This window comes from Eleutherodactylus coqui, chromosome 4 (genome assembly GCF_035609145.1).
Source record: "Eleutherodactylus coqui strain aEleCoq1 chromosome 4, aEleCoq1.hap1, whole genome shotgun sequence".
NCBI lineage: Eukaryota > Metazoa > Chordata > Amphibia > Anura > Eleutherodactylidae > Eleutherodactylus > Eleutherodactylus coqui.
The window spans coordinates 292266014-292292857 of record NC_089840.1 but is presented as its reverse complement, the minus strand read 5'-3'; the positions used below and the strand labels follow the sequence as shown (position 1 = coordinate 292292857).

General features: G+C 48.9%; 1 protein-coding gene across 1 annotated transcript in view; it reads left to right on the top strand.

Annotated features, from left to right (window-relative positions):
• The first annotated feature begins 259 nt into the window (after positions 1-259).
• LOC136626392 (pregnancy zone protein-like) overlaps positions 260-26844 on the top strand; it is a 600260-nt gene continuing 573675 nt past the window's right edge. The window contains exons 1-6 of the mRNA XM_066601396.1: positions 260-458; positions 569-678; positions 918-1008; positions 3746-3814; positions 4437-4539; positions 5023-5063. Of these exons, the coding sequence (XP_066457493.1) occupies positions 267-458; positions 569-678; positions 918-1008; positions 3746-3814; positions 4437-4539; positions 5023-5060 (603 nt within the window). The 5' untranslated portion in view covers positions 260-266 and the 3' untranslated portion in view covers positions 5061-5063. The remainder of the gene's footprint in view (positions 459-568; positions 679-917; positions 1009-3745; positions 3815-4436; positions 4540-5022; positions 5064-26844) is intronic.

Here is a 26844-nt window from a genome sequence, read left to right as displayed (position 1 = left end):
CTTTGTTATTGGGGCACTGATAGCATGTGCCCGCTCAGCTGATCGGTCAGGATCCTGAGCGATGGCCCCCGGCCGATCAAGTATTGATGACCTATCCTGAGGTCATTAGTAGTATTTTCCATGGAAAACCCCCTTTAACGTTTGCTACATCTGTAAGTATCATTAGTGACGTACAGTCCGTGTATTTCACACTCTTTCCCCACACCTCACGTTTGAGCGTTTCGCCCGTCTCTCGTCCTTAGGACACAGTGGTCGCTCTTCAAGCAATGTCAATGTTTGCAAGTCGTACCATGGTGAAAGGTGGAAAAACGACCATAGAAGTGACGAACGAGAAAGGCTTCCAGCACCACTTCCATGTGGATGACGACAACCGCCTGCTCCAGCAGAAGATTCAATTACCTGAAATCCCCGGAGAGTACACGATAACCGCGAATGGGAGAGGGACCGTAATTGCGCAGGTACGGACGGTGCAGTGACCACCCCTTCATATAGTTGGGGGGGGGGGGGGAGTCGGATTTTGTCTCTTATTCTTACCTGCTGGGTCTCTGCTGTTCTTACATTTGCACAGGTCACTCAGGTACATAACACTCTACCTGCCGCCAAGGAAGATGCCTTTGTCATGTCGGCGAAACCTCAGTGCATGAAAGGTGACAAAATGGTGATAGCGATGGAGTTCAGGTAAGAGACGTCATCTATAAGGAAGACCATATTATAAACCGTCACAGTCCACCCAGTTATATCAGCTCTTACAGTCACATCCAGAGCTGCAATCATAATTTTGCAGTTACTTGCTATCGTATACTCCAATCACACTGAGCTGCAAACACAATCCTTTCCTTACATTCATGCCTTTAGTCAGTGCGGCCTTCAGATACTGTTGTATATAAGTCTGTTCCTGTTCTCATCTGACTCCGCAGTTATAAAGGAGGACGTCCGTGTACTAACATGGCTCTTCTGGAAGTCAAATTCTTGTCCGGCTATGAGCTCGCGGAGAAGTCGGCAAGTGATGTAAGTTCACCGGATGTATTTTACAACCACTAAAAAGATAATCCTGATGTAAATCATTCCTCTGGCCAAAACTGCAGATTTCCCCGTGCTCCGGGATCCACATGTGGTTGGTGTATGAAGACATTGCCAGCTTCAGGTTTATATATGCTTCTGGGTAACAGTCACAGTGGGTCCCTTAGTAATTTATAGACCCTACTGTGCCCCCTTTGTTATTTACAAGCTCCTTTGTGCCATTAGAGCAGTTAGTAAAGCCCCCTAAGTCATTTGCTGGGCCTCCTCAGTACTTTATAGGCCCCATGTGCCACATCAGTCCTTTATAGGCCCCACTGTGGCCTTTGAGTCATTTACAGGCCTTGCTGTGCCCACTGAGTGATGAATGAGGCCCGTTGTGCCCCAACCATAAAATAAAATAACATAACATACAAACTCACCACCCTCACACTTCTCCAGGGTCCTCCATCTTCTGCTTTGGCCTCTCTGGCCAGGATCATGTGGAATGATGCAGGCGGTGTGATGACGTTGGAGGAATTCCTTAATTTAGGCCATGCTAAAGGGGTACCGAAGCGTCATCAACTACAATTTCTTTGTATGGTGCACCGGAGAAGAACCCAAAATAGAGCAATTGGGTCTCGTTCTCAAACTCTTCTGAAGGGAAGTAGCTCACATTCAAGAGTTTTATTACAAACATAAAAAACACATAATACAAGGTGTAACTTACAGCAAATCAGACTAAAGGGTGCCGGCCGGGCATGTTAGCCAACCCAACTGGGCGTGCTGTCCAATCATATACTAAGAGTAAGGAATGTGGATACAATGTCTAAATATGGTCCCCAGGAAACACGCAAGCCCCCACTAGTAAGGCCAGGTCAGTCCAGTATAGGCTGCTTTTACAAGCTTCCGACTAAACTGTACCGACCCCAATAACAAGTGTAACATCGGCCAATTCAATAGTTTAACATCATCGTCTGGTGCCGGGTGGCAGAATAGGAAAGGGTCGGCTTCCTGCAGTGCTGTTTTCATAGTCCATCGTATCTGTGGCCTACAGACACAATTGATTTCAAAGAGCAAAACCGGATTGATTCCAGCCCTGAGTGGCCACCAGGTTCACTGGGCCCCAGCATCTGCCCGCATTTGCTAGGTGCTGACAATAGCCCAGTGTGAAGAGTTAAACTTTGGTTCTTCCTCCAAATCTGTCCACATTCATCCAGAAGCAGGAGGATTGGGTTTTATCTGACATCTCCTGGTCCGCAGCTGCGGTCTCTGGTCCTCTGCTCAGCCTATAAGCTGGTGTGATGATATATTCTGGGTTCTACTCCTCAGTCATTATGACTGTCATCCCAGTGCTACAACCCCTGATTCCTCTCCAGGACCTCCCATGTATCCCGGCCAGAGATGATCACCGCAGGGGTTATAATCACCGCTTCCCCCCACTATTCTGAGCTCTGCAGCTCCTCATCATCTGTAGTTTGGACCATCCAGGGCTTCCTTATTCATGAATAGATAGAATGCTGTAGCCATTATAACTTGTGTAGTTGGTCTTCACTTACACAGGGTGAGGGAGACTCCATTGGTAACCAAAGCTGGGGTATTAGAATGTAACCTTTCTGCCTACCCCACCCCTACACATATATACAGTGCCCACGTATGCCACTCTTTATAATGTCTACTCACCGGACAAGCTTTATCCCCTTTGTGAGAGCCAATACACCTTTTTTTTCGACAATCACTAATAGGCTTTAAATCTGCACAAGGCGGTTGGCTTGGCTGACTGACAGCCAGGCTCCTGCTCTAATGGGAAAACCCTCAGATCCTGGCAGACCACAGTACAATCGCAAGTTGCCAATGGGTTCCTATGACAGCCTGACAAAGGCCTCAATGTCTGCCATGTTACTCAGCCTATTAGACCCTGCCTTCTGCAGTGTCTAATAGGCTGCTGTCATAGGCTTAGTAGACTGCACTACATAAATAATGCAGTGTACTGTCCTAGCGATTGAACAATCACAACTTCAAGTCTTCTTGAGAGACTACAAGATAGTGTAAAAAAAAAGTTCAATAATTTTTATTTTTTTAAAAAGTCCAGTTTAAACAAAATTTGCATTGCCCCCCCAACCCCCCGCCCCCAATGAAAATACCCAATGTTTTTAAAAAGCAGCACATTATAGGTAATATGTTCATAACAACAGATACAAGGGAATATTTTGTCATTTATATCGCTTAGTGAACGCCATAAAACTTAAAAAAGGAATTCTAGAATTGCTATTTTTCTTTTGTTCACCTAAATGCAATAAAAACAATCCCAAACTCACCAGTACCTCAAACTGGTACCAATAAAAACTACAGCTCCTCCCGCAAAAAACAAGACCCCACGGAGCTCCGCTGACTGAAAAATAAGAATCGGTCTTAGAATGCAGCAATACAGAGAGGCAGTATTACTGTGAGGATTTCCATCCTCCACGCTCCCCCCCCCAAAAAATGTAACAAAAGTTCTACAACACATTATATGTACCCCGGACTGCGGCCATTAAAATATACAACTCGTCCCACAGAAAACAAGCCCCATACAACTATGTCAACGAGTTACTGCAACAGCAGTGCGACAATGAAAACCACTTGGTCCTTAAGGCACAAAATAGGCAGGTCACTAAGGGGTTAATAGACAACAGTTTGGACCTCAGTACCTGCAGTTCTCGGTCTTCAGTCTCCGATGTAAGATGTAATATTCGGTTATTTGTTGCAGCTGATGAAACTTCCGATGGTGAACAGAGTGGAGAAGGGTGAAGACAGTGTGTCCATCTACATAGAAAAGGTGAGACGTTCCCATGATGCTGCAGCAACAGACCCGGGGCTTACTCTTAAAGCGAAGCTCCACCATATCACTTTAACTGGTCACTAACTTCTTAATGAACTTGTACTTATATGACAACCAATGTGACAACAAGCAAAACTGCAAATCACTTTACTTACCTGAAATGACAATTTGTGCTGAAGAATCTCTCTAAAGTGCTGACGGCTGGGGGCTCCCTTCCTTAGAACTTGATGTCTGCTGCCTGCTGCCTTGTGTAGTCTGTCTCTAGCAGCAGGCAACAAAGACAGATTGCCAGAAGCAGGCGGAGGGGTCATTGATTACTGTTGTCTCATGCTACAGGATCTCTACTTCAATGTGTGTGCTCTAGGGGAGCAGGATCTCCACTTCTCTGTGCGTGACATACAGGACACTGAGCTGACATGATGACCTGGGGTCAATAGTAAAAAACATCATAATGAAAGCAATAAAAAGAGGAAAAAACAGCAATCAGCACTGAAGCATATAAAATATAAGTAGCAACCCGGACAATAAACAGAACAACATGAGGCACAAATGTCCGTGTCTTCTGATACAATAATGTATAGTCATGTAAATCCTCAGCATCTCTCTCCTGTTTTCTCAGGTCACCAATCAGACACAGACCCTGGAGATTCATGCAGAACGGAAGGTTCCAGTGAGCGACCTGAAACCGGCCATCATTAGAATCTATGATTACTACATGAAAGGTAACATAGACCCGCAGAGGCATTCATACCCTAGAGAGACCCCTAGCTGGCATCCATGGGGCATCACTCTGGACCTAATTGACCCCACAGTATACAAACTATGTTAGCCATGAAGGACCCGATGCTTGTCCACCCCAATCCCATCTAAGGGGAAGAGCCAAGTGGACGATCATGCTGCCCTTATTTGCTAACACTGCTGTACCCACTCTGTGGTATCTATAACCATCAGCCACCATTGGGAACTACCTTTTTACCTGCAAGATTAACAGGAGTGGGCAGAGTTCTGGTCTATATATGTATATCACAATGATGATAGTGTGAAGGTAGCCTGACTTTACCATGAGATGCACTGTTGGGCACTGCCCACGAGGAGTCCATAGTCATGTCAGTCCCTTCCATCAGACATGTTATTGTCTGGCTGGTCCTTCTGCTGCTTTGCTTGTCCAGCTGTCCTGACTTGTATTTTCTTTTATTTAATTGCAGAGGAGGAGAAGACGATCAGCTATTTGGTGACCTGCTAAGAGGTGAGAGCGGGATCCATAGTACTGCAGTGACAATGCATTGTCCTCTATTCTCCAGATCTGCTCTTTCTGCTCTTCATCTTCACTGTCCTACATTCTTGGCACATTTCCTTCCTATGACACAGGCATGGAAAAAGTCCTGGGGTAACAATATGTAAATTGATGATGAAGTGGTGTTACCTCATTTGATGCCTTCTAAACGCCCTCACCAGTATTAGTCATGGCATGGCAGCATGAATTATTGGAGTTCCTTATGATTGTAGGTGTCAGATGGATGAGCTTTTTCATCTTCTGAAGTTATGAGGTATTTAAAATTTCTCGATACCCAGTGTCATGTGTTTACTGGGAATATGTCATGGAAGGCATTACTACTCCCAGTGGACATTACAGTGTCCACCCACAGCCACAGACAAGCGACGCCGCCAGAAATGCCATCCACAGTCAGTGCAGGAGACCCCACACACTCATCCTGCAGGTCAGCACAACATTCTTTAGCTTCGATGGGATATGGGAGCAGAAGACCACCAGAGCGCCTCTGTTATTACCACAACACTGGACACAGCACCTTATCTGGGCCTGGAGGTTGGGTATACTGTGTCGCCTAAACCCATCAGTTATTGGTGCCGGCTACATTTCACTGCTTGGTGACCATGTGCAGCCCTTCATGGACCAAATGTCCCCCACAATGCTGGGATATTGCAGCAGGATAATACATCATACCATCAGGACCTTAAAGCCCTTCTGTCACATAATATGGCCCCAGTGTTATAGCTTAGACATAGTAGGAGGGGGTACTGGTCCAGGTATCGGGGTCCAGGATCATCCATTGTAAAATAGCATATTAGGCCAAAAAAAAGACATGTCCATCTAGTTCAGCTTATTCATCCCTTCAATGTTGATCCAGAGGAAGGCAAAAAAAAAAAAAAAAACAATTAGGTAGGAACCTGTTTCCCCCATTTCCTGACTCTAATCTAATCTGGCAATCAGAATAATCCCCAGGTCACTGACTCTTCTGAAGTAATTAGTGACTATAACATTTAATAATGTAATCTAATAAAGAAAGGCATCTTGAACTCATTTATCGAGTTCGCCATCACCACGTCCTCAGTCAGAAAGTTCCACAGTCTCACTGCTCTTACAGTGAAGAATACCCTTCTAAATTGGTGTAGAAACCTTCTTTCCTCTAGATGTAGAGGGCGCCACCTTGTTACAGTCACAGTCCTGGGTATAATAGGTGATGGGAGAGATCTCTGTACTGACCCCTGATGTATCTATACATAGTTATTAGAGCGTAGAGCGCCCCCTTGTTACAGTCCTGAGTATAATAGATGATGGGAGGGATCTCTGTACTGACCTCATATATATATATATATATATATCAATCTCAAACTAAATAATCTCAATTTTGATAACCTCTCTGCGTATTGTAGTCCACCCATTACAATTATTACTTTATTTGTGTACCTTTGAACCCGCTCAAGCTCTGGTATGTCCTTCTTGAGTACCTCTGGTGTTCTCCACTGTGATTGTCCTTCAGTTCTTTCACATCAACTCCGTGATATTAACAATGGTGGTACAGATATACAGATCTAATTATCCTTCAGTATAAATACACATCCATGCTCTTTTTCACTTAGAACACATGATGCTCCAAATTCATTGACCTGAAATGCATCCACCTAAATCCTATGGTCACTGATCTTCAGATTCTAGTCTGAGTCTTCCCAACTTCCATCCTTACACCTCGCCTACCCCAACTTCTCAACTTCATGCCCAGTTCTTACTCAAGGTCATTTTACAATGCTTTTCCCTTGCCTATGATGTCTATCGGGAGGATGGCTGTTTTACTCATTTGAAGAAATAAACCAACCCCATTCTTTGTCTCATGTCTCTTATTGCCCATAATGTCAACACAAAGGGCCTGCTGCTGCAACAGAGCCAGGATCGAAGGTTCCAATACCACTTGCCAGTTAATTTCTCCTCCCTGGAAACCCCTTTAAAGTAGGACACATCTGCATGAGTGGTTATTCAACTGAATGCTATGTCCCAGTTTGGACACCAGTAACATGATTGCCACATCAGCTTATTTGAGGAAAATGCTTGTTTTCATTAGATTAATTATTTTAAAGTGGGTTTTGTGGACACATGAGCAAATTAATCTGCCACTGAGACAAATTGATTCACTCCTGATTTCCAAAAGGAAAGGAAGAATACAAAAGTTATTCCCAAATCTTGCATCTGAAGAATCCATTGACTCCACTTGTGTTTTGATTGTCAAAGACGTTTCCAAGGTTGTTAGTAGCTTGTGATAGACCCTCCTGTGGGGTGGAACTTTACTCTCTCTCATAGGAGAAGTTCATTACAGATGAAGTGAGAAGGTTAAATGAATCTTGACTTACCTAAGTCTACAGAGATAAATGTTTATTTAGGTATCTAATTTCTCAAGGATGAATGTTTCCTTAGTCCCCTAAGTCCCCAGGACTAAATGTCTCCTCAGTTTCCTAACATTCTGGGGGTGAATATCTCAATTCCCAATGCCCCATGGGTGAGTGTCTACTTAGAGATCTAAGTTCTTGGGGATGAATGTCTCCTTAATTCCCTGAGGAAACTGAGGAGACATTTACTCACAGTGACAAAATCCCTAGGTTTGAATGCTTACTTGGTTCTCTAAATCCTCAGGAATTCATTGAATTGTTAATGTTAGATAATTGATAAAGCTAAATAAATGTCGACTTAAGGTCCATTTAGATGGGAAAATTTTCGGGGAAACTATGCCCGACACTCGTCCTTTCATGTCCTCGCTCCCGCGCGGTCACACGGGAGCTAGTACTGCTGACTCACTCACAGAGCAGCCAGCGGGAAGGTGTGGGGGCTGCAGGAAATTTTTCTCCTCAAGCTCCCCCGTCCCTCTCCATTGACTTAACATAGCATCCGTTCAATACTAAGCGGCTGCTATTTACACTGAATGGTGAGCTGTCAGCTCATCGTCCTTTGTTTCTGCTGCGTAAATGATGGACGATGAGCTGATCGCTCCTCGTTTAGTGTAAATAGTGGCTGTTCAGTATTGAACGACCACTATGTTAAGTCAATGGAGAGGGGTGGGGGAGCACGAGGAGAGAACTCTCCTCCTGCCGCCCCGCTATGTGCTAATGATACTAGCTCCCGGCCAACAGCACGGGAGCTAGCATGTGCGGGGACGAGTGTCGGGCACAGTTTGCCCGACACTTGTCCCATCTAAATGGCAAATTAGTTCCCTAAATCCCCATCTATGAATGTCTGTTTAGGGATCCAAGTCATTAGCAATGAAAATCTCTTCAGTTCCCTAATTCTCCGGAAGTGAATGTCTACTCAGTTCCCAATGTCCATGGGGGTGAAAATCTCCTCAGCTTCCTAAGTCCCCAGCTATGAAATGTCTATGTAGTTCCCTAAATCCTCAGGAATTCATTCAGTTCTTAAGATTAGATAATTGATAGACAACTTAGTTGACATTCAGTTAACTTTATCAGTGATGAATGTTTCCTTAGTTCCCTAAATCCCGAGGAGTGAATATCTTCTCAGTTCACTAAGTCCCTAGGAATGAGTGTCTACTCAGTTCCCTAAGTCCCTAGGAATGAGTGTCTACTCAGTTCCCTAAGTCATTTGGGGTGCATGTCTCCTCAGTTCCCGAAATCTCCAGAAATGCATACAATTATTACTTCACAGGAACCAACAATTTTCATTAATCCCTTAAAAAAAAAAGGGGGTGCTTCAAAAGCACCCAAATTAAAGGGTGTCCTGCTGCTGGAGTTCCAGTGATCTTCTGTAATATGTATACAGGTTATTTGGTCCAACGACATGCTTAATGCAGGATTCACTAAATCATGCCAGACAAATGTCTGCCCAGCCTCTGTTTGAAGACTTCCATTAAAGGAGAATTCACCACCTCATGCGGCAACCTGTTCCACTCATAGTAGATGAATCTGTTTTCAATTCCCTGCAGTGCCCTGAAAAGGCACTCATTACCTTGTTTGCATTACAGCTTCTAATTTCATCTCTCTTTTTTTGCGCAGACATTCCTTGCTGGGAGATTCTGGCTTTGGAGTCACCCCTGAAGAGCTTTGTCGCCCTGTTCCGCAAAGTGTCGTCTTCTTGTATCTGCTGCATATTCACTGCTTATGAATAAACCTTCTGTGCTTCATCCTCCCACGTGTCCTATTATTATTACAGCAAGTGACATGCATTTTCTAGACCTCGAAGAGCATGTCTAGGATGCTTTCTTCCATAAACAGCACCATTCCTATCCGTGAGTCATGCCTGGGATTGTAGTCCAGCTCCACTGAAGTGAATGAGGCTGAGCTGCCATATCACACACAACCTGTGCATAGAAGTGGTGCTGTCTTTGTAAAGAGTCCCCAGGTTTACTATACTATGGTGACTTTCTTCCAAATAACAAGACGGTGAATGACTGCCCCTAGGTGCTAAGGCATGTGATAAATATGGTGACAGTTTTTAGCATCCTCTTACCTTATGTTAGTTCCTCATGGTATCTGCCAACAGCCGAAGGGTTTGGCTTCACTGAAAAGGAGTGTGGCTTAAGCGCTTCTTTTCCTGTCAAATTGCACCAACATTTTGGCGCAAAACCCATTTAAACATTAAACCAACTAAGAGGTTATATAAACAAAGACCAGACAGTCTAAACATGCAAAAGATTTATCATCAAGCATGAGTCAGTCTGATAAACAATTGTCTGCATAATGTTGGGTTTAGACATAAAGATATACTGAGGGATAGCTAATAGAGATGAGTGAGCTTACTCTTCAGAGCTTGATGTTCGCTCGAGTATTAGGGTGTTCGAGATGCTCGTTACTCGAGACGAACACCATGCGGTACTCAAGTCAATTCCATTTACTTCCCTGCATGTTTAGTGCCATTTTCTGGCCAATAGACATGCAGGGAGGGCATTACCACTTCCTGCTGTGACGTGCCAGCCCTATGCCACCCCCCTGCAGTGAGTGGCTGGTGAGATCAAGTGACCGCCAAGTACCTAAAGCAGTCCCGCCCGCGGCTCGCCTCAGACACACGTTGGCAGAGATTAGGGAGGGTGTTGCTGGTGCTATAGTGAGAGTGTTGGCGTCTGCAAGAACCACAACAGCCCTTCTTAGGGCCACAGCTCACCTAGTGCATTACTGTTGTGGCTGCTGTGAGCAGTTTTGCACACATTTTTTTTTTATGTATATCGGGCGTGCAGGCTGTAGCGTTCTCAGGCTGCAGTCTGTACTTGAGTATAGGGGCAGTATTGGTCAGGCAGGGACAGTGGTAGTGTAGAATCCTGTCTACAAGTACCCCAACGGTTCTTCTTAGGGCAACCTGCGACCGTGTGCATTTAACTCCGTGGTTGCTGGGAGTTGTAGTACCTGTAGTGGCTGCTGTGAGCACTTTTGCACAAAATTTTTTTTATGTATATCGGGCGTGCAGGCTGTAGCGTTCTCAGGCTGCAGTCTGTACTTGAGTATAGGGGCAGTATTGGTCAGGCAGGGACAGTGGTAGTGTAGAATCCTGTCTACAAAAACCCCAACGGTTCTTCTTAGGGCAACCTGCGACCGTGTACATTTAACTCCGTGGTTGCTGGGAGTTGTAGTACCTCTGCATTGCACAGCCTAGCCTGCGTGCAGCCTTCAGTTATAAATATTTTTCTGTCCGCACTTCGCGTAGCCTCACTGCAGTGTGCCTCTAAGTGTACGCCAAGAAACCACACATTTTCTACAACGCTCTGTTATACGTGTGCTGTCTCAGAAGTTCACGGTCTGCCCGACGCCCATAGATTGAAAGTGCAATAGACACTGCCTAGCCTCAGGCTGCATTGCAGAGTAAAATAAGGAGATTTAAACAAAAATTCCTTTTTACGGCTAATGCTTACCCAGTGCATTTACCTGCGTGGCCTGTGGGACTTCACGCCCATCCAAACTGCATAGTTCACAGCCTAGCCTGCGTGCAGCCTTCCTTATAATTAATCTCTGGCTTCATTTAGCGTTATATTACTGCTGGCAGCCACCAATTGCGCGGCAATAATTCGCAAACATTTTTACACCGCTCTGTCTCTGCTCGATTCTTAATCCAGCATGCTGAGGGGTAGGGGCAGAGGACGTGGATGCGGTCGCGGTCGAGGACGCGGAATCCCAAGTGAGGGTGTGGGCATAGGATGAGTTCCTGGTCCAGGTGAATCGCAGCCGGCTGCTGCAGGAGTAGGAGAGAGGACAGTTTCTGGGGTCCCCAGCTTCATATTGCAATTTTTGGGTCCACGTCGAAGACCTTTATTAAAAAATGAGCAGTGTGAGCAGGTCCTGTCGTGGATGGCAGAAAATGCATTCAGCAATGTATCGACCACCCAGTCTTCTACGCCGTCCACTGCTGCAACTCTGAATCCTCTGGCTGCTGTTCCTCCTTCCTCCCAGCCTCCTCACTCCATGAAAATGACACATTCTGAGGAGCAGGCAGACTCCCAGGAACTGTTCTCGGGCCCCTGCCCAGATTGGGCAGCAATGGTTCCTCTCCCACCGTAGGAGTTTATCGTGACCGATGCCCAACCTTTGGAAAGTTCCCGGGGTCCGGGGGATGAGGCTGGGGACTTCCGGCAATAGTCTCAAGACCTTTCAGTGGGTGAGGAGGACGATGACGATGAGACACAGTGAGGTAGTAGTGAGGGCAGTAAGTCCGAGGGAGGAGCGCACAGAGGATTCGGAGGAAGGGCCGCTGGACGATGAGGTGACTGACCCCACCTGGTGTGATAAGCCAACTGAGGACAGGTCTTCAGAGGGGGAGGCAATTTCAGCCGCAGGACAGGTTGGAAGAGGCAATGGGGTGGCCAGGGGTAGAGGCAGGGCCAGAGCGAATAATCCACCACCTGTTTCCCAAAGCACCCCCTCGTGCCAAGCCACTGTGCAGAGGCCAAGGTGCTCTAAGGTGTGGCAGTTTTTCACTGAGACCACGGACGACCGGCGAACTGTCGCGCCAAGATCAGCCGGGGAGCCACCACCACCAGCCTCATCACCACCAGCATGCGCAGGCATATGATGGCCAAGCACCCCACAAGGTGGGACGAAGGCCGTTCACCGCCTCTGGCTTGCGCTACTGCCTCTCCCCCTGGGCCCCAAGCTGCCACTGAGATCCAATCCACCTGTCACGACAAAGGCACGAGCGTCTCCTGGCCAGGACCCACACCCTCACCCTATCCAGCAATGTCTCTCAGCGCAGCGTCCAGCTGTCGCTAAGAGAATCGTTGGAGCGAAAGCGCAAATACGCCACCACGCACCCGCACGCTCAAGCTTTAAATGTCCACATAGCCAAATTGATCAGCCTGGAGATGCTCCCCTACAGGCTGGTGGAAACTGAGGCTTTCAAAAACATGATGGCGGTGGCAGCCCCGCGCTACCCTGTCCCCAGTCGCCACTATTTTTCACGGTGTGCCGTCCCAGCCCTGCACGACCACGTCTCACGCAACATTGTACGTGCCCTCACCAACTCAGTTACTGTCAAGGTCCACTTAACAATGGACACGTGGACAAGCACAGGTGGGCAGGGCCACTATATCTCCCTGACGGCACATTGGGTGAATTTAGTGGAGGCTGGGACAGAGTCAGAGCCTGGGACCGCTCATGTCCTACCCACCCCCAGAATTGCGGGCCCCAGAACGGTGCTGGTTTCTGCGGTGGTATGTGCCACCTCCACTAAACCTTCCTCCTCCTCCTCCAATGCAACCTCTACCTCGCAATCAAGACGTGTCAGTAGCAGCATGTCGCCAGCAGTCGGTGTCGCACGGCGCGGCAGCACAGCGGTGTGCAAGCTTCAGCAGGCCATGCTGAAACTACTCAGCTTAAGAGAGAAGAGGCACACAGCCCACGAACTGTTGCACGGTCTGACAGAGCAGACCGACCTCTGGCTTTCGCCACTGAGCCTCCAACCGGGCATGGTCGTGTGTGACAACGGCCGTAACCTGGTGGCAGCCCTGCAGCTCGGCAGCCTCACACACGTGCCATGCCTGGCCATCGTCTTTAACTTGGTGGTTCAGCGGTTTCTGAAAGGCTACCCACACTTGTCAGACCTCCTCGGCAAGGTGCGCCGGGTCAGCGCACATTTCCGCAAGTCCAACACAGACGCTGCCACCCTGTGGACCCTGCAACATCAGTTTAATCTGCCAGTGCACCGACTGCTTTGCGACGTGCCCACAAGGTGGAACTCTACGCTCAACATGTTGTCGCGGCTGTATGAGCAGCGTAGAGCTATAGTGGAATACCAACTCCAACATGGGCGGCGCACTGGGAATCAGCCTCCTCAATTCTTTACAGAGGAGTGGGCCTGGATGGCAGATATCTGCCAGGTCCTTGGAAACTTTGAGGAGTCTACCCTGATGGTGAGCGGTGATGCTGCAATCATTAGCGTCACCATTCCCCTGCTATGCCTGTTGAGAAGTTCCCTGCAGAGCATAATGGCTGATGCTTTGCGGTCGGAAACGGAGGCGGGGGAAGACAGCATGCCGCTGGATAGTCAGAGCACCCTCATGTCTATATCTCAGCGTGTTGAGGAGGAGGGGGAGGAGCCTGAGGAGGAAGAGACAGCTGGACCCACTGCAGAGGGTACCCATGCTTCTTGCCTCTCATCCATTCAGCGTGTATGGCCTGAGGAGGAGGAGGATCCTGAAAGTGATCTTCCTAGTGAGGACAGCCATATGTTGCGTACAGGTACCCTGGCACACATGGCTGACTTTATGTTAGCATGCCTTACTCGTGACCCTCGCGTTAGACGCATTCTGGCCACTACGGATTACTGGGTGTACACACTGCTTGACCCACAGTATAAGGAGAACCTTTCCACTCTGATTCCCGAAGAGGAAAGGGGTTTGAGAATGATGCAATACCACAGGGCCCTGGTGGACAAACTGATGGTAAACTTCCCATCTGACAGCGCTAGTGGCAGAAGGCGCAGTTCCGAGGGCCAAGTAGAAGGGGAGGCGTGGAGATCAGACAGCATGTTCAGCGGAGGCAGGGAAACACTCTCCAAGGCCTTTGCCAGCTTTATGGCTCCCCAGCAAGACTGTGTCACACTTCCCCAGTCCAGGCTGAGTCGGAGGGAGCACTGTAAGAAGATGGTGAGGGAGTACGTAGCCGATCGTACCACCGTCCTCCGTGATGCCTCTGCTCCGTACAACTACTGGATGTCAAAGCTGGACACGTGGCCCGAACTCGGGCTGTATGCCCTGGAGGTGTTGGCTTGCCCTGTGGCTAGCGTCTTGTCAGAGAGGGTGTTTAGTGCAGCTGGGGGAATCATCACGGACAAGCGTACCCACCTGTCAACTGACAGTGCTGACAGGCTTACACTCATAAAGATGAACAAAGCCTGGATTTCCCCAGACTTCTCTTCTCCACCAGCGGACAGCAGCGCTACCTAAAGACCTTTGTCAATCTGTGTATGATAATCGTCCTCCTCCTTTGGCTCCTCCTCCTGAAACTAACGTAATCACCCCGAACGCCCAATTTGTCTGTCGGCCAAAAGGCTCATATAACTTTTTTAAATAATATTTATCTGTTTCAATTCTCATTAAAGCATTGAAACTTCCACCTGAACCAAATTTTTTTTTGACTGGGCTGCCTCCAGGCCTATTTAAAAATTAAGCCACAGTACGCTAAGTGAATAATGGGTTTCACCTGCCCTCTGGGTTGGGCATGGGCAATTTTTTGTGGGGTACAGTTGTACTGTCGGTACACCAATTTTTCGGGCTCTCGCCTACAATGTAATCCAAATAATTTTTATGGACTTCGCCTGCACTCATGCTACACCACTGTGTCTGGGGTTTGCCTACACTTTTGCTACAGAAATGTAACTCTGTTCTGCCTACCTATACTTCTGCCACAGTAATGCTACAGGGGTCTGACTATACTTCAGCAACAGAAATGTAATTTCGGTCTGCCGATACTTCTGCTCCTGAAATGTTACATTGGTTGGTGTATACTGTTACTACTGTAATTTTACTAATACTGGGCTCTGCCCATACTGCTTCAACGGAAATGTTACTGGGGCATGTCTATACTGCTATAACAGAAATGTAACTAATAGTGGGCTCTGCCCATACTGCTTCTACGTAAATGTTACTGGGGCCTGTCTATACTGCTACTACTGAAATGTTACAAATACTATGCTCTCCCTACACTGCTGCCAGGGAAATGTTTTTCTGCTGCTTTGACCATACTGCTTCTACGTAAATGTTACTGGGGCCTGTCTATACTGCTACTACTGAAATGTTACAAATGCTGTACTCTCCCTACACTGCTGCCAGGGAAATGTTTATCTGCTGCTTTGCCCATACTGCTTCTACGTAAATGTTACTGGGGTCTGACTATACTGCTACTACTAAAATGTAACAAATGCTGTACTCTCCCTACACTGCTGCAAGGGAATTGTGAATCTGCTGCTTTGTCCATACTGCTTCTACGTTAATGTTACTGGGGTCTGACTATACTGCTACTACTGAAATGTTACAAATGCTGTACTCTCCCTACACTGCTGCAAGGGAATTGTGAATCTGCTGCTTTGTCCATACTGCTTCTACGTTAATGTTACTGGGGTCTGACTATACTGCTACTACTGAAATGTTACAAATGCTGTACTCTCCCTACACTGCTGCAAGGGAATTGTGAATCTGCTGCTTTTTCCATACTGCTTCTACGTTAATGTTACTGGGGTCTGACTATACTGCTACTACTGAAATGTTACAAATGCTGTACTCTCCCTACACTGCTGCAAGGAAATTGTGAATCTGCTGCTTTGTCCATACTGCTTCTACGTTAATGTTACTGGGGTCTGACTATACTGCTACTACTGAAATGTTAAAAAAAATATGCTCTCCCTACACTGCTGCCAGGGAAATGTGAATCTGCAGCTTTGCCCATTCTGATTCAACTTAAATGTTACTGGGGTCTGTCTATACTGTTATTACAACTGAAAAGTTACTGCTCTCTGTCTATACTGCTGCAAATGAAATGTTACTGGGCTCAGCCTACACTGCTGCAACGGAAATGTTACTTGGGTCTGTCTATACTGTTACTACTGAAATGTTACTAATACTAGGCTCTGCCTATACTGCTGCTACTGCTATGTTACAGGGTTGTGGAAATGGAGGCTTCCCAAAGACATGATGGTGGCGAGGCCACGCTACTAGGTTCCCCAGGCACGACAACTTTTCAGCGACGCGGTCACTGGGAAGGTGCAAATAACCACGGACACGGGGACAGGACACGTACTGCCTCAAAAACATCCCCGTCCTCCTCCTCCAACAGTGAAAACATTCTTGGCAAATGCTTTTGCAGTGGTCCGTCTGGCGGCAGTCCAAGAATTTCACCTTAAACAGCACAATAAGAAAGCCCCCCACCACGGCCCACTTAATCCTAGCCACATTCCGAAAACCAACGGAATAAAACCGCGCTAATAGGTCCACAGTCGCGACCACTATACCACCAATGTGGTTACTGGTAAGGTGCATATAACCACGGACACGGGGATAGGACACGTACTGCCTCAAAAACATCCCCGTCCTCCTCCTCCAACAGTGAAAACATTCTTGGCAAATGCTTTCGCAGTGGTCCGTCTGGCGGCAGTCCAAGAATTTCACCTTAAACGACACAATAAGAAAGCCCCCCACCACGGCCATCTTAATCCTGGCCACATTCCGAAAACCAACGAATAAAACCTTGCTAATAGGTCCACAGTCGCGACCACTATCCCACCAACGCGGTTACTGGTAAGGTGCATATAACCACGGACACGGGGATAGGACACGTACTGCCTCAAAAACATCCCCGTCCTCCTCCTCCTCCAACAATGAAAACATTCTTGGCAAATGCTTTCGCAGTGGTCCGTCTGGCGGCAGTCCAAGAATTTCACCTTAAACGACACAATAAGAAAGTCCCCCACCACGGCCCACTTAATCCTGGCCGCATTTCGAAAACCAACGGAATAAAACTGCGCTAATAGGTCCACAGTCGCGACCACTATCCCACCAACGCGGTTACTGGTAAGGCGCATATAACCATGGACACGGGGACAGGACACGTACTGCCTCAAAGACATCCCTCTCCTCCTCCAACAATGAAAACATTCTTGGCAAATGATTTCACAGTGGTCCGTCTGGCGGGAGTCCAAGAATTTCACTTTAAACGACTCAATAAGAGAGCCCCCCACCACGGCCCACTTAATCCTGGCCCCATTCCGAAAACCAACTAAATAAAACCGTGCTACTATATCCACACTCCACAATTCATCCTGGCCACATTCCGAAAAACAACGGAATAAAACTGCGCTAATAGGTCCACAGTCGCGACCACTATCCCACCAACGCGGTTACTGGTAAGGCGCATATAACCATGGACACGGGGACAGGACACGTACTGCCTCAAAGACATCCCTCTCCTCCTCCAACAATGAAAACATTCTTGGCAAATGATTTCACAGTGGTCCGTCTGGCGGGAGTCCAAGAATTTCACTTTAAACGACTCAATAAGAGAGCCCCCCACCACGGCCCACTTAATCCTGGCCCCATTCCGAAAACCAACTAAATAAAACCGTGCTACTATATCCACACTCCACAATTCATCCTGGCCACATTCCGAAAACCAACGGAATAAAACTGCGCTAATAGGTCCACAGTCGCGACCACTATCCCACCAACGCGGTTACTGGTAAGGCGCATATAACCATGGACACGGGGACAGGACACGTACTGCCTCAAAGACATCCCCCTCCTCCTCCAACAATGAAAACATTCTTGGCAAATGATTTCACAGTGGTCCGTCTGGCGGCAGTCCAAGAATTTCACCTTAAACGACACAATAAGAGAGCCCCCCACCACCCACCCCGCCACGGCCCACTTAATCCTGGCCACATCCTGAAAACCAACTAAATACAACCGCGGTAGTATTACGTTATCCCTAGCTGAAGCTTTCAGCCGACTGGTAGAGCATTGGTGGCTTCCAACTTGTTGGTACTGCTAAGTCCAAAGATTAGCGTACAGCTGAGGTCGGAATACAGGTGACTATAGAACACACCATCCCTGCAGGGCAAGGGACTGAGTTTCAGCAGGTACCGACCCTAAATGAAAGCAGGCCAGCTGAGAACCACATACTCTCTGAATGATTTTGGACTGACCGATGATGAGGCCTTTACTTGTGATCATCTTTGGTAATTCCTAGGAAAGATGTTTGCGTGGTAGTAGCCGGAAAGTTGGATTGCTATTTGCTAACATTTTGAAATGGACAACGGAAACCATAGGAATGAAGCCTTTCCATTTTGCAGCTTGAGATGAGAAGGAGTGCAGACTTTCAGTACCTTGAGTATACATTTCATTGCAATCAAATACCCCTCTCTTGTCTCAGAAAATACTAGCTTTTCCACATAGGTGTTGTCAATCTGTCTATACTGTTACTACTGAAATCCCACTAATACTGGGCTATGCCTATCCTGCTGTTACGGAAATGTTACAGAGGTCTGTCGATACCGTTACTACTGAAATGTAACTGATACTGTGCTCTGCCTATACTGCAGCTACTGAAATGTTACTGGGGTCCATCTATACTGTAACTACAGAAGTGTTAATAGGGTCTCCCTAGACTTCTGCAACATAACTGTTAGTGGGGTGTGCGTATACCTTAGCTACAGGAGTATTACAGGGGTCGGTGCATACTATGGGTGCACTAAGTGTTCCCATAGCGGTGTTCCACGTACATGGTCCAAAAAAAATTTACCCAGTCTGACTGGGGCATGCAGTGTGGGCCGAAGCCCACCTGTATTTAATCTGACATTAGGTCTGCTGTCCAGGGCACTGCAATGGGATCTATTTATGTACTGCCGGTGGGTTCCAGGGATCCACCCATGCTGTGGGTCCACAGGGACTTCACATAGGGGATTTGTACCTGCCTGTGTCTATGTATTGAAAAACCTCGGTCTGACTGGGGCATGCAGTGTGGGCTAAAGCCCACCTGTATTTTATCTGCCGTTACCTCAGCTGTGCAGGGCAATGCAATGGGATTTATTTATGTACCGCCGGTGGCTTCCTGGGACCCACCCATGCTGTGGGACCACACGGAGTTGTACCTGCCTGTGTCTATTTATAAAAGCCCCAGTCTGACTGGGGCATGCAGTGTGGACCGAAGCCCACCTGTATTTAATCTGACGTTAGCTCTGCTTTCCAGGGCACTGCAATAAGATGTATTTATGTACTGCTGGTGGGTTCCAGGGAGCCACCCCTGCTGTGGGTGCACACAGAATTCCCATTGCGGAGTTGTACCTGCCTGTGACTATTTATAAAAAAACCCAGTCTGACTGGGGCATGTGGTGTGGGCCGAAGCCCACCTGTATTTAATCTGACGTTAGCTCTACTATCCGGGGCACTGCATTGGGGCAAACTACAGGAGCAATACAGCGCTTATGAGACGTGCACAGCTATGCTAGCATTGGAGTCCGCTGTGGGCCTGCAATTGCTGAGGGTTTGTTCATGTCTTGGGTTTCCTAGGACCCACTTATGCTGTTGGTGCAAACTTAGTTCCCATCGCGGTGTTTGACCTGTCTGGCACAAAGACACTGACTGACTTGGGTAGGGGGCAGAGCGCAGATGGCTTTCCCCTTGCAGTGAGCTATGCGACACCTTGACAGAATGAATACTGTGTGGCACATGGATTCCCCATTGCTATGCCCACGTTTGCAGCTCGTGACGGAGGTGGCACAGGATTGGATTTCTCATTGCTTCTGTAAAGCATTGTGGGCTATCGCCCCACCCCTTTTAAAGATGGTCGCTGCCTGGCCCTGCCAACCCTCTGCAGTGTGTGCCTCCGGTTCCTCCTGATCGCAGACACACTTATAAATAAACATGACGGTGGTGTGGCTATGCAGCCAGCGTGTGGCATGAGGGCAGCTGAAGGCTGCACAGGGACACTTTGGTGTGCGCTGTGGATGCTGGGTCGTGCGGGGGGGGGGGAAGGGTTGGGCAGCATGTAACCCAGGAGAAGAGGCAGCGGTGTGTCCTGCAGGCAGTGCTTGTGCTTAGTTGGAGGTAGTGTGGTGCTTAGCAAAGGTGTGCCTTGCTAATGAGGGTTTTTCCGAAGTAAAAATTGTTAGGGGGGGGGGGGGGCTCACTCTTGACGCTTTTGTGGCTTAATAGTGGGACCTGGAAACCTGAAATGCAGCCCAGCATGTTGCCCCTCACCTGCCCTATCCGTTTCTGTGTCGTTTCTATCACTTTCTTGGGTTTTCCAGATTTTCACCAATGAAAACCTTAGCGGAGCATGGGTGATATACAAAAATGCTCAAGTCGCCCATTGACTTCAATGGAGTTCGTTACTCAAAACGAACCCCTTGAGCATCGCGGAAAGTTCGACTCGAGCAGCGAGCACCCGAGCATTTTGGTACTCACTCATCTCTACATATTTGCAAAAATATGAAATTTTATTTTTTCTTCGCTAAATTGCATTAACTCTTGAAAAGAAAATGTGGGGTCAAAATCCTCCTGACCCCCTCAGTGAATACATTAATATGTGTATTTTTATAGGGTTATTCTGATACCTATGAGCCTTTGAAATCTTGGCTTGGTGTAGGAAAACAAAGTGTTTCTCAAAATGTTGATTATTAATGGTAAATTTGTACGTCTCCTAAATGGTTAAAAAAACTAATAGAGATGAGCGAACGTACTCGTCCGAGCTTGATGCTCGGGCGAATATTAGCGTGTTCGGGATGCTCGTTACTCGTAACGAGTACCACGCGATGTTCCGGTTACTTTCAGTTTCCTCTCTGAGACGTTAGCGCGCTTTTCTGGCCAATTGAAAGACAGGGAAGGCATTACAACTTCCCCCTGTGACGTTCAAGCCCTATACCACCCCCCTGCTGTGAGTGGCTGGGGCGATCAGATGTCACCTGAGTATAAAAGTCGGCGCCTCCCGCGGCTCGGCTCAGATGCCTTGTGACTGAGTTAGCTGAGGGAAAGTGCTGGTGCCGGAGCTGCTGTAGGGAGAGTGTTAGTAGTGAGTGTAGGCTTCAAGAACCCCAACGGTCCTTCACAGGGCCACATCTATCCGTGTGCAGTACTGTGGAGGGTGCTGTTAGCAGTGTTGCACAATATTTTTTTTTTTCAAAATCGGCTGTCTGCAGAGCATTGCGCCCCGCATTAATAGTCCAGGGACAGAAGTGGTGGTTAGGCAGGGAGAGTGTTAGGAGTGAGTGTAGGCTTCAAGAACCCCAACGGTCCTTCTTAGGGCCACATTTAACCGTGTGCAGTACTGTGCAGGCTGCTGTTAGCAGTGTTGCATTTTTTTTTTTTTTTCAAAATCGGCTGTGCAGAGCATTGCGCCCGGCAGTAATACTACAGGGAGAGAATTGTGTAGGCAGGGCCAGAAGACATATATTATTGATTGAATATAGTCAGTGGGCCTTTTCTTTTTAAAAAAAGGGAAAAATTCTATGTGCCCTGCCTCTGTCAGACCTCAGCGTTCTGTGTACGTGTGTGGTGGGTGGAGATAGTAAAAAATTCATACGCAACCAGCTACGTTTTACAGCAGGCTTGCGCCACTTTCTTTCCTGCCTGTGAAATTCCTTGCTCAGCTGTAGTTAATAACTGCAACACTAAAGTTCTGTGACACATTTGCAGGGGCACAACACAGTTATTAAACTTATTATTCAGTGAATAGACGCAGTGGGCCTTTCCTTTTACAAAAAAGGGAAAAAAGTATATTTGGCCTGCAGGCTTGCGCCAATTTATTTCCTGCCTGTGAAATCAAATCACTGGTAATACAGCATGCTGAGGGGTAGGGGTAGGCCTAGAGGACGTGGACGCGGCCGAGGACGCGGAGGGCCAAGTGAGGGTGTGGGCACAGGCCGAACTCCGGATCCAGGTGTATCGCAGCCGACTGCTGCGCGATTAGGAGAGAGGCACGTTTCTGGCGTCCCCACATTCATCGCCCAATTAATGGGTCCACGCGGGAGACCGTTATTAGAAAATGAGCAGTGTGAGCAGGTCCTGTCGTGGATGGCAGAAAGTGCTTCGAGCAACCTATCGTCCACCCACAGTTCTGCGCCGTCCACTGCTGCAAATCTGAATCCTCTGTCTGCTGCTCCTTCTTCCTCCCAGCCTCCTCACTCCACGAAAATGACACATGCTCAGGAGCGGGAAGACTCCCAGGAACTGTTCTCGGGCCCCTGCTCAGATTGGGCAGCAGTGGTTCCTCTCCCACCAGAGGAGTTTATCGTCACTGATGCCCAACCATTGGAAAGTTCCCGGGGTCCGGGGGATGAGGCTGGGGACTTCCGGCAACTGTCTCAAGACCTTTCAGTGGGTGAGGAGGACGATGACGATGAGACACAGTTGTCTATCGGTGAGGTAGTAGTAAGGGCAGTAAGTCCGAGGGAGGAGCGCACAGAGGATTCGGAGGAAGAGCAGCAGGACGATGAGGTGACTGACCCCACCTGGTGTGCAACGCCTACTCAGGACAGGTCTTCAGAGGGGGAGGCAAGGGCAGCAGCAGGGCAGGTTGCAAGAGGCAGTGCAGTGGCCAGGGGTAGAGGCAGGGCCAGACCGAATAATCCACCAACTGTTTCCCAAAGCGCACCCTCGCGCCATGCCACCCTGCAGAGGCCAAGGTGCTCTAAGGTCTGGCAGTTTTTCACAGAGACGCCTGACGACCGACGAACAATGGTGTGCAACCTTTGTCGCGCCAAGATCAGCCGGGGAGCCACCACCAACAGCCTCACCACCACCAGCATGCGCAGACATATGATGGCCAAGCACCCCACAAGGTGGGATGAAGGCCGTTCACCGCCTCCGGTTTGCACCGCTGCCTCTCCCCCTGTGCCCCAACCTGCCACTGAGATCCAACCCCCCTCTGAGGACAAAGGCACTACCGTCTCCTGGCCTGCACCCACACCCTCACCTCCGCTGTCCTCGGCCCAATCCAGCAATGTCTCGCACCGCACCGTCCAGCCGTCGCTAGCGCAAATGTTTGAGCGCAAGCGCAAGTACGCCGCCACGCACCCGCACGCTCAAGCGTTAACCGTCCACATAGCCAAATTTATCAGCCTTGAGATGCTGCCGTATAGGGTTGTGGAAACGGAGTCCTTCAAAAGTATGATGGCGGCGGCGGCCCCGCGCTACTCAGTTCCCAGTCGCCACTACTTTTCCCGATGTGCCGTCCCAGCCCTGCATGACCACGTCTCCCGCAACATTGTACGCGCCCTCACCAACGCGGTTACTGCCAAGGTCCACTTAACAACGGACACGTGGACAAGCACAGGCGGGCAGGGCCACTACATCTCCCTGACGGCACATTGGGTGAATTTAGTGGAGGCTGGGACAGAGTCAGAGCCTGGGACCGCTCACGTCCTACCCACCCCCAGAATTGCGGGCCCCAGCTCGGTGCTGGTATCTGCGGCGGTGTATGCTTCCTCCACTAAACCACCCTCCTCCTCCTCCAACGCAACCTCTGTCTCGCAATCAAGATGTGTCAGCAGCAGCGCGTCGCCAGCAGTCGGTGTCGCGCGTCGTGGCAGCACAGCGGTGGGCAAGCGTCAGCAGGCCGTGCTGAAACTACTCAGCTTAGGAGATAAGAGGCACACGGCCCACGAACTGCTGCAGGGTCTGACAGAGCAGACCGACCGCTGGCTTGCGCCACTGAGCCTCCAACCGGGCATGGTCGTGTGTGACAACGGCCGTAACCTGGTGGCGGCTCTGCAGCTCGGCAGCCTCACGCACGTGCCATGCCTGGCCCACGTCTTTAATTTGGTGGTTCAGCGCTTTCTGAAAAGCTACCCACGCTTGTCAGACCTGCTCATAAATGTGCGCCGGCTCTGCGCACATTTCCGCATGTCCCACACGGACGCTGCCACCCTGCGGACACTGCAACATCGGTTTAATCTGCCAGTGCACCGACTGCTGTGCGACGTGCCCACACGGTGGAACTCTACGCTCCACATGTTGGCCAGGCTCTATGAGCAGCGTAGAGCTATAGTGGAATACCAACTCCAACATGGGCGGCGCAGTGGGAGTCAGCCTCCTCAATTATTTTCAGAAGAGTGGGCCTGGTTGGCAGACATCTGCCAGGTCCTTGGAAGCTTTGAGCAGTCTACCCAGGTGGTGAGCGGCGATGCTGCAATCATTAGCGTCACCATTCCTCTGCTATGCATCTTGAGAAGTTCCCTGCAAACCATAAAGGCAGCCGCTTTGCGCTCGGAAACAGAGCCGGGGGAAGACAGTATGTCGCTGGATAGTCAGAGCACCCTCCTGTCTATATCTCAGCGCGTTCAGGAGGAGGAGGAGGAGCATGAGGAGGATGAGGAGGAGGGGGAAGAGACAGCTTGGCCCACTGCTGACGGTACCCATGCTGCTTGCCTGTCATCATTTCAGCGTGTATGGACTGAGGAGGAGGAGGATCCTGAAAGTGATCTTCCTAGTGCGGACAGCCATGTGTTGCGTACGGGTACCCTGGCACACATGGCTGACTTCATGTTAGGATGCCTTTCTCGTGACCCTCGCGTTACACGCATTCTGGCCGCTACGGATTACTGGGTGTACACACTGCTCGACCCACGCTATAAGGAGAACCTTCCCACTCTCATTCCCGAAGAGGAAAGGGGTTCGAGAGTGTTGCTATACCACAGGACCCTTGCGGACAAGCTGATGGTAAAATTCCCACCCGACAGCGCTAGTGGCAGAAGGCGCAGTTCCGAGGGCCAGGTAGCAGGGGAGGTGCGGAGATCGAGCAGCATGTACAGCACAGGCAGTGCAACAGTCTTTAAGGGCCTGGACAGCTTTATGGCTCCCCAGCAAGACTGTGTCACCGCTCCCCAGTCAAGGCTGAGTCGGCGGGAGCACTGTAAAAGGATGGTGAGGGAGTACGTAGCCAATCGCACGACCGTCCTCCGTGACGCCTCTGCCACCTACAACTACTGGGTGTCGAAGCTGGACACGTGGCCTGAACTAGCGCTGTATGCCCTGGAGGTGCTTGCTTGTCCTGCGGCTAGCGTCTTGTCGGAGAGGGTGTTTAGTGCGGCTGGGGGAATCATCACAGATAAGCGTACCCGCCTGTCAACCGACAGTGCCGACAGGCTTACACTCATCAAGATGAACAAAGCCTGGATTTCCCCAGACTTCTCTTCTCCACCAGCGGACAGCAGCGATACCTAAGCAATACGTAGGCTGCACCCACGGATGGAAGCATCGTTCTCTCTCACCATCCAAAACAGGGACATTTCTGCTTCATCAATCTGTGTATAATATTCCTCCTCCTCCTCCTGCTCCTCCTCCTGAAACCTCACGTAATCACGCTGAACGTGCAATTTTTCTTAGGGCCACAAGGCTCACTCATATAATTTTTCTAAAAAATTTTTATACGTTTCAATGCTCTTAAAAGCGTTGGAACTTTAACTTGAACCAATTTTTCGTTAAACTGGGCTGCCTCCAGGCCTAGTTACCACTTAAGCCACATTAACCAAAGCGATTAATGGGTTTCACCTGCCATCTTGGCTGGCCATGGCCAATTTTTACTGAGGTACATTAGTACTGTTGGTACACCAATTTTTTTGGGCACTCACCTACAGTGTAATCATAGCAATTTCTATGTTCTTCGCCTGCACTCATGGTACAGAAAGGTGTGTGGGGTTGGCCTACACTTTAGCTACATAAATGTAACTTGGGCCTTGTCTATACTGCAGCTACTGAAATGGAACGAAGACTGCGCTCCCACTATACTGCTGCTTCGGAATTGTTACTGGGGCCTGTCTTGAGTGCTACTATTACTGAAATGGAACTAAGACTGCGCTCCCCCTATAATGCTGCTAGTGATATGTTAGTGGGGCCTGTCCCTAAGGCTACCGCTGAAATGTTAATAATTGTGGGCTCTGCCTATACCGCTGCTAATGGTATGTCACTGGGGTGTGGAAACAGAGGCTTCACAAAGACATGATGGCGGCGAGGCTATTTCCCACCAACGCTGTTACTGTTAAGGTGCATATAACCACGGACACGTGTAGAGGACACATAGTGCCTCCAAAACATCCCCCTCCTCCTCCAACAATGAAAACATTCTTGGCAAATACCTTTGCATTGGTCCGTCTGGTGGCAGTCCAAGAATTTCACCTTTAACGACACAACAAGAGAGCACCACCACCATCCCGTAGTGCCTCAAAAACATCCCCCGCCACAGCCCACTTAATCCTGGCCACATTCCGAAAACCAACAAAATAAAACCGCGCTACTAGGTCCGCAGTCACCACCACATTACCACCAACGCGGTTACTGTTAAGGTACATATTACCAGTCTGACTTGGGCATGCAGTGTGGGTCGAAGCCTACCTGCATTAAGCACGACATTACTACCTCAGCTGTGTTGGGCAATGCAATGGGATATTTTTATGTACCGCCGGTGGGTTCCAGGGAGCCACCCATGCTGTGGGTCCACAGGGAATTATAAATGCATCTGTTTCCACTTCTAAAGAACCCCAGTCAGACTGGGGCATGCAGTGTGGGCCGAAGCCCACCTGCATTAAGCACGACATTACTACCTCAGCTGTATTGGGCAATGCAATGGGATATATTTATGTACCGCCGGTGGCTTCCTGGCACCCACCCATGCTGTGGGTCCACAGAGAATTATAAATGCATCTGAAACCACATCTAAAGAACCCCAGTCAGACTGGGGCATGCAGTGTGGGCCGAAGCCCACCTGCATTAAGCACGACATTACTACCTCAGCTGTGTTGGGCAATGCAATGGGATATATTTATG